General features: G+C 33.6%; 1 protein-coding gene across 1 annotated transcript; it reads right to left on the bottom strand.

Annotated features, from left to right (window-relative positions):
- Positions 1-3,141: 3,141 nt before the first annotated feature.
- LOC111879994 (non-specific phospholipase C3) lies at positions 3,142-5,854 on the bottom strand. Its single transcript, XM_023876410.3, has 5 exons — positions 5,331-5,854; positions 4,942-5,100; positions 3,971-4,380; positions 3,716-3,886; positions 3,142-3,607 (listed from the first exon to the last, which is right to left on the bottom strand). The coding sequence occupies exons 1-5, from the start codon at positions 5,774-5,776 to the stop codon at positions 3,261-3,263; spliced, it is 1,533 nt and encodes a 510-aa protein (XP_023732178.1). The 5' UTR covers positions 5,777-5,854; the 3' UTR covers positions 3,142-3,260.
- Between the last annotated feature and the right edge of the window lie 3,284 nt (positions 5,855-9,138).

The following is a 9,138-nucleotide window of genomic DNA, read 5'->3' as shown; positions in this document are numbered from 1 at the left end:
AATAATTTTTCTCCATATAGAACAATTTATGATTTATAGAGTTATACAACACAACATTTGAGAACACTAATTGTTGTGTACGAATCAACTCATTTTTCGAAATAAGTAGTAATTTTGCGATATAGTTGAGCTGTAGATGATTATCTTGACGACAAAACTGCCAAATTGGTCCTTGTGGTTTGCAAAAAACTTTGGATGGGGTCCAAAAAGTTTTCAACTTGCATGGAAGGTCCAAAATCAAGAATTTTCTTTGGTTTTGGTCCTTGAAAATTTGAAAGGACTATTTTGCCCTTATTATTTATTTTTCACATTTTCTTTATCTGTTTTAATTGTTTTATAATTAACAAAAAAACCAAAAGAAAAGAAAAATAGAAGGACGGGTCCATCCCACCTCCTTCTCTCTCTCTCTCTCTCTCTCTCTCTCTTTCTCTTTCTTTCTTTCTCTCTCTCTCTCTCCCTCTCTCTCTCCCTCTCTCTCTCTCTCTCTCTCTCTCTCTCCTAACCTAACCCAGATTCATTCATATTCATCGTTAAGAATCTTCGACAACTCCATCGGCATACCCCTCACTTTGTTCAGGCTGCTGCTGATCAAACCCCACCATCGGTCACATAAACATACAATGAAACCCCCTTTCCCCTTCAACAGCACACTACTCTATTATCTTACCCAATTCAAAATCCAAAAACTGTTTGTCAAAAGAATCTTAGGGTTCCAGTCAAAGAACCTGTAACTTCTTTAAATTGGAGAGATCGATCATGGATAAGCATCCAGTAACCAAATTCCCTTTAATGTCAATCACTTCAAGACTCTTTAACCCCCAAATTTTATTAGGTAAGTCATCGGTGAGGATTAATTCTATACTTCTGATTTCTACCCATCATATATGGGTTATATTGCAGGTTAGAAAACCCATATGAGATTGCAGCGATAGTGGTCGCTGTTGGTTACATCGGTGGTGATCGCTGGTGGTTGTAATGGAGGAGTACGAGAATTTGATGGCGATGACGTCGATTTTGCTAACCCCCAAAATAAAAAACCACCAGTCAATGTGAATATGGAGATTAACCTTTAAGATGAAAACCACAACACAAAAACGGGGCTTAAAACTTGGATTTTTAGTGTATCTAAGGATGAAGATCTTGGTGGTAGTTAGACCACCGATCTATTTTTTTTCGGCGCTCTGTTCTCGTGGATGGTGGAGCTCCACAAAGGTGTTTGGATTGATTTTTTTTTGACAATGATGGTTGTTGTGTTGATTGATGGGTTTCCTTTTCTTCCATCTAATATGTGAGCATGGTGCTCGACTAGATGATGGAGAGGACCGATGCGTAAGAAAGGAAGAAGGGTGGAGTTGGGTTGTGAAGAAGATGATGGTGATGGATTGTGTTCTGGGAATTAAAACGAGAGAGAGAGAGAGAGAGAGAGAGAGAGAGAGAGGAGAGGGGGGTTGTTGGGGGATAATTGTTTTCTTTTCTTTTTTATTTTTAAATTAAATTAGTATTTGAAAAATTATAAAAAATACAAAAAAGAAAGTAAAAGGGCATAACCGTCTTTTCAAGTTTTTTTGGACCAAAAGCACGGAAAAACCTTGATTTTGGACCTTCTATGCAAACCATAAAGTTTTTAGACCCCATCCAAAGTTTTTTGAATACCATAAGGACCAATCTTGCAGTTTTGTCTTATCTTAACATATGTGGCTTCCATTGATTTTCATTTCAATGAATAAATTTAAAAAAAGTTTTTAAAACTTTTATTTTATCCAAATTGTCTTATAAAAATAATTTTTGATAATAAGTTAACTGTAAATAAGCAGTTGCCCTTCGATTAACCATTTTTAATATGCGTTTTTTTTAAACTTGAGTATTAATTTTTAAAAACTTAGATTATAATCATCAATTACATAAAAAGCAACATATATATATATATATATATATATATATATATATATATATATATATATATATATATATATATATATATATATATATATATATATATATATATATATATAAAAGACGGTTCATTAGTTGGATAAAATCGAATTGTTCAATTGTATAATTTGATTCTAATATTTAGATTTTTGTATTGATTTTCAGCAAAATCAATTTATTATTTTGGATTTTAGAGGTTGCAATTTATAAAATAAAAACAGAATAGTAAAAAAAACTGAATAATAATTTATTATTTATTTATAATATATATTTATAAATTTATAAATCTACTAAATTATATTTTGAACATATTATAAAGTTTCATAGTTTCATATAAAGTACTCTTATCAAAAAATGATTTGTCTATAAAATATTAAATTAAAATATATTTTTCTTAGCAATTGTTTATAAATTTTTATTTAACTAAATAAATAGTTTTCTTTAGTTTTTTTATATAATGGACTAATACTCTAGTTATATATTTAGTAAACTAGTTTATAAACCGTAAGAATCACGGTTACAAAATTAATTACACTTTCATAATAGAAACTCATAATTATTAATCAATTAATTTAAATAAATTATTAACTAAGAGATATTTTATTTATTTATGTAAAATTATAATCGTTGATTAAAATAAAAATGTGAAATTAATTTTCAACATATATTAAACAGTTTTTATTTGTAAATCAAAAGAAAAAAAAATAACAATATAATACAATAAAATAATAAATTTATTATAAAAATAAAACAAACACAATTAGTGAAGTAAATCAAAATTGATATACAAATCAGATAATTAAGTTGTTCAAATAAACATATATTAAAAAAAATAACAAATTACAAATTAAAATTAAGAATAAAGTCTTGTTAACAATAATAATAAAATATGCTATGAGATATAGTAATTATTTATAAATTTTTAAAAACTTTGTTATAAACAACATTAGTAGTTTAATTTAGTTAATGTTTTGCTTTTCAAAACCAAATTGTAAAAATCGTTCCAACAAAATTATAATTTGGTTGGATTAGTTCGGATTTAAATTTAATTTGAACTATTTAGATTCATATTTTAAAAATCAAAATCAATTTAGATTCATTTGATCAGATCAAATCAAACTGGTCCATCAAAACGAATATCCTATATGTATATATAACACCCGAATATCTTGGTTTATGTTATAGAAACAACAACCGAGTAAAAAAAAACAAAACAAAAGATATGTTTTTATTAATGGCAGACAAACATAAACAAATACATGCTTTACATGATTAAAAATTATATTCAAACAATAAGAAACAAAGCAAAATATACATTATTAACATCACTAATGTTCACAAACTAAACAAGAAAACAACTTTTGAGAAAATGACCTCGATGATTTCTTTGGAGACTCAGGAGTTGGTTCCTCCTCTAAACAAACGATGTGAGACTCATCTTTACCATCTCTTTTGGCTTGTTCACAATCCTCGCAGAACTTCTTGTATGCATCTTCCAGATACTTTGCACCTTCTGTTACAGTCATGTTCTCGACTAATTTGCTAGGAAACATGTCTCGTTTATGGTCTCCATTTAAAACAGCACCTAGTTGGACCAACTCTTGCTGAAACTCGCTAAGTTTTTCGTTTTCATCTGGCTCAAACTCTCGCATTTTCATGGGATCCGGCAAAGTAACTTTAACACAAACAAATGCATCTTTAATTTGGTTGATATTTACAACAATTTTACTTGATTTTAACTTGAGAAAACTAAGTATATTGACTTAAACATGAATGCATGTACCTGGACAATCGGTTCTTGGGGTAGTTCTGCGTGCAACACCTTCAAAAGTACCCGCCCACTCGTCCCTTTTCGTTAGATGTGATTTCAGACCAAAAATCTTTTTAACAGTTGCCGGAATAGATGAATGTTCAAACTCCGACGTAGGATATGGCCCTGTTGGCTTATGTAACACTGCAATATATAAAGTGATTAAGATCTTATTATGAAATTAGTATAATTAATTAAGTATACTTGTCAAAAACTTTACTTATATACCTGTCCCACGTTCTATCCATGGAGAAACAAGAATGGCTGGAACCCTAACACCAAGTCGATCAAACTGGAAATTATAAGGCGAAGGGCCGATCAAACCATCAGGATTTGGAATCCCTACATTTGGTGTTGGAACATGATCATAAAAACCTCCATGTTCATCGTACACAATTACAAATAAGATTTCGTTCCATTGTGGGCTTGATCTCAAAGCTTCGTAGACTTCTTTCACAAACTTTTGACCATCGGACACGTCATGTGATGGGTGATCATCGTTTCCAGGCAAACCTTTGATCCCAAAATACCTTTGTTCAACAACGACATAATTTGGTAGCTTTCCTTCCTTGCAATGTCGCTTGAAGTGTAGATCAAATTGATGGAAGTTGTCTATGTATTTCAGTTTTCTTAAGTTTCTGATGCATTGTACATAAGGTAATTAACGTTAAAATGAGAACCTAGCTGCTAGTGAAACCAAATATTTAAATTTGAATTCCCTAAGTTACGTTGCATTATATATTAAGCAACTTGATTGGAAATTTAAATACGTTAATCATTTCAAGATTTATTTTGTTTAATAGATAGAGTTGGTATAGAGTTGTTGGGATATCAAAAATGTCAATGGTTATTTACTGGAGTAGGTAATCGACTAAACTGCTAAATTTTGGAATTATTATAAAGAAATTTCTTAGTTTTGTTATTGATTTACATTGTTTATTTTATATTATATATTTACTTAAAAGATAACGTGGCCATGTGTCTTTATGCCATATGTGAATCTTAATAGGTTATAAGTATTATTTTATGTTATTTAGAAAGAAAATAAAGCCACTAGAGTCAAAATTATGACAGGTTGCAAATATGAAAAGATACACATGGTCTTACGTATACAGGCTTACTAATCTACGTGATTTGATTATATCATAATTTACTCACTAATCAAATTTATTTAAATTTGAAATTACGAAAAGGAGTACCTGTAAAAAAGAGTTGACGGGGGTAACTGATAGTAAATTCCAAAAGAATGACCACCATCCTCCACAGACTCAAATATGGTCTTTTGTGGGTACCCTTTGATCATCATCTCGGTGTCATTTATAGTCGCACCATATGACGTTGCAGAATGAACATACAATCTGTATCATCGCATGCCAAAATATTGATATGTTCAAATAAAATAAAAAATGAAAGTCGCTATCATGTCACGTTTTAAAGTTGTTTCTCATTTATAGAACATATTCATTTCTAATTCTTTACGTAAGAACAAAAGTTTAATTGTATTAAGCAATTAAAATATTGATCCGTTAAGTAAGTAAATTATCATTTTAAGTAAAAAGTTGTAGAGAAATTAAATAATAGCACAAACCTGTTAGGTTGTGTCAAAGTGGGAATCGATGAAAACCATCTGTCACAAACAGCGAACTCTGAAACCAACTCTTTGTAAACAGGTAAGGAATCCGGGTCGAACCCAGTCATGACCACTTCGGACAAGCCTGGTTGGACCTTTTCAGCTTGTTGAGCGAACCCATCCATTGTCGGGGTTAGACCAGGAGTTGATGATTCGGACCATTCAACACCAAAGATTTGTTCGTATGTAGCTTCGAAAGAGTGACCAGGGTCAGGTTGGATGAACCCGGCCTTGTTGGTGTGGTAGAGGCGTTGGGAATGGTGGTTGGTGGTGGACAAAAGGTTGGATTCTTTTCCGGTGACTCCATCAATTTCAGGGTTCATGGATTTCATCCATCCAAGCATGTGATCAAAAGATCGATTTTCTTGAACAAGAACAACCACTGTTTTTATTGGGGATGCCATTTGAGGGGAAATTAACGAGTTGTAGGCTTTGGTGTGCTGTGGTGGAGAGGAACACTTGTTATAGGATGGAGCGGGCTTTTTTATTTCGTTAAACAAAGATGGCGGCTTAATATATATAACTTTAATCTCAACTATTATATTAGGATTAAATTTTATATAACATACCCCTCGTTTTCTTTATCTATAGTAGGCCATCTCCAATGGATTAAACCGGAGAGTTGTATGAAATGCCAAGTAGGAAAGAGAATGTATACATTCATTTAAATTCTTAAAAAACTGATAAATTTTCATTACAAATCTATTGAACCGTTGCATGCGCATTCAACCCCACATTCTCTCTCTTCTTTATTATATTCATATTTATTCTATTAAACCCTCACTCAACTCCCATTGTGAATGACCTAGTTTTATTCACATCAAGACATAAGTTGTTAAACTTCAAGTACCAATGGTAGGAACCATAGTTCAACTATTACAATTTATTTTGTAGATTAATTGTCGGTAAATAAAAACACTTACTTTACATTAAAATTCTAATTTGACATTATGTATTTTTTAATTATCAAATTTGTTACTATATTTTCTATTTTTTTATAATTATGACAATTTGATCGATCAACTCGGTTACCTGCTGACGTGACATGATTATGTGTTAAAATTCAATTTTTTTGTTACAAAAGACACTAAGATTTTCATTTTTTTTTTCCGATTTTGACACTAAGTTTATTTTTTTTTTCGATTTTGACACTAAGTTTACTTTTTTTTTTTTTTTTTTCAATTTTGGCATTCTGTTTTTTTTTTCCAAACCGAACATCATTTTTTCCAATTTTGTTCAATATTAACCACTTTCTATTTGAAACAGTATAAATATGTTTTAATACATTTTAAACCGTATAAATATATATTTTTCATTTAAAACTCATATTTTTATATGAATACAAGTTTTTTTAAAACATAATTTTATGTATAAATATGTATTAGTTATATAAAAAACCGTATTTTATATTAAATACACAACTTTAAAATGAGTTTGGAGGTTTGAGGCGTGTAGTCGATCACAACACAGTGGTCAGGTTTGTAACTCGTGAAATTTTTACATCTTATTCGAAATTTATGGTTAGTTTGGTTCTCATGATATAACTTATGCATGTAACAACATAAATTTTCAAACAAAATTTTCATTTTCAAACACATTAAATTCTCATTCCACAATCTCAAAAAAACACAAGTGTCTAAATTGTCAATCATTTCACAATGTAAATCACAGTCCCAGAATCATAGAACATCTCCCGCCGGTGTGTACAATTATGCTGGTGCCTTGCCGCGATCCTCAGAACTACCTGAAACACATAACACATAACATGATAAACATAAAGCTTAGTGAGTTCCCCAAAATACCACACACATCACATTAGCCACTCGAGGCTATAACTCAATAAGACCCTCCGGTCAATGTGTCTCAATGGGACCCTCCGGTCCCACAACTCAGTTGAACCTACTAGTCCCTCAACTCAGCAACTCAATATAATACACAATATGAATATCACAAAACAAATAACAGGATATCTCTAAACACAACACGTACACATAAGACCTCCCGGTCATACATAAGTTACCACTCAAGGTAAGTATAGTGAGAAGACTCACCTCGTAAGCTAGCAAGTAAAAACCTCATACTCGGAAATCTCGAACTCTGCCCACCGGTCTAGCCTCCGCCTAACAGATATTAATTATCCCTAATTAATATTGGCCCTCAAGAAGCTAGATTAACCATTCTATATTCACAGAAGGGTAAAAGACCATTTCACCCCTCCATGGTCTCAATGTTCCTAACTTCCTTAACTCTCAAGACACGAAAGTCAATATGAGTCTACTGCCAAAGTTGACCCGACTCGCCGAGTGCACTCGGGTGACTCACTGAGTCCACTCGTATCCTCTGAATTCTTCTAAGGGTCTCACACGTCTCGTCGAGTAAACCTACCAACTCGACGGGTTATCACTGGGTCATGAATCGCGGGGCAACCCAATTTGACTCGTCGAGTCATCTTATAGACTCAACGAGTTGACTCATCTGGATGTCTTATATGGACGTCTAAGGTCAGATCTGCAACTCAAACCTCTAGATCTTGCCTCCTAATACCCAAAAGTCACGTAAAGGTCCGATCTTGATGACCATGCATGGCATCAATGCCCCAAAATGTCATCACAAGCACCGAGAAAGGTCACAAGCAGGGGGACCCACCTCTAACTCGATAAAGCTCAAAACTTTGGACCCTCAAGGTACCCTCTAGTCCATATATGAGGTTCTAACCTCAAACCATACTTAAAAAGATCAAGAACACAACATGTTTGAGAGAAAACCCTAAAAGCTCCCCCAAAAATGAGATCTATCGAACAAGAGGTCAAGATGAGAGCTTTTTACCTCTAAATGGAAACAAATAGGAAGAATGCAAGATCCACAACCTCCTCTTAGATGGATCCACCAAACTCCTCCAAAATGCTCAAGATGGACTCTCTCTCTCTCTACAAAGAAAAGGGCATGTTAGGGTTTCTATCTGGGGAAGGTGGCTGTAAAGGGAGGCCATAAGGGCCATTCAATAGGCCACAAGCCCGAGAAATTAGGGTTTCCCTCAACAGCGCTGACTCGGCGAGTCAGCTCACGGACTAGTCGAGTCCCCTCATTAATCCGCGTCACCAGTCGCGACTCTACTCGACGAGTTGAGGCACCAACTCGTTGAGTCACTCCTCATATATCAAAATAAATATTTAAAATATTATACCTGGAAATCCGGATGTTACAATTCTCCCCTACTAGAATCAGACTTCGCCCCTGAAGTTGCTACTCAAATAGCTCCGGATGTTGCTCTCGCATCTCGGACCCTTTCCGATGTTTCCACTGAACCTGAATCAGGGGCACCTCTTTGTTCCTCAAAACCTCCACCTTTCGATCCATAATCGTGATCGGTCTCTCAATATAATTCAGACTCGCATCCACCTGAATGTCCTCTAACGGTACATCTGCCATCTCATCGACTACACACTTTCTTAACTAGGACATGTGAAAAGTATCATAGATTTGGCTCAACTCCACAGGTAGCTCTAAACGGTATGCTACCTTACCCACTCTAGCGGTTACCCTGAAGGGACCGATGTGTCGGGGCCCCAACTTGCCCCTCTTCCTGAACCGTATCACCCCTTTTGTAACGCCCCGGGTTTTCTTGGTACGTTTGGTTATTTTAATTTAATTATCCTTGTAACCTTGGGTTAATTTATTTAACCAATGTCTGATTTCTTATGTTATTGGACTCTTTTGATCATCTTGTAAACTCCTTTTATTGAAGTCCATGGGCTATGGGCCTATT

The sequence above is a fragment of the Lactuca sativa genome, chromosome 4, assembly GCF_002870075.4.
Source record: "Lactuca sativa cultivar Salinas chromosome 4, Lsat_Salinas_v11, whole genome shotgun sequence".
In the NCBI taxonomy this organism is placed as follows: Eukaryota; Viridiplantae; Streptophyta; class Magnoliopsida; order Asterales; family Asteraceae; genus Lactuca; species Lactuca sativa.
This window is presented reverse-complemented; position numbering and strand designations above follow the sequence as displayed.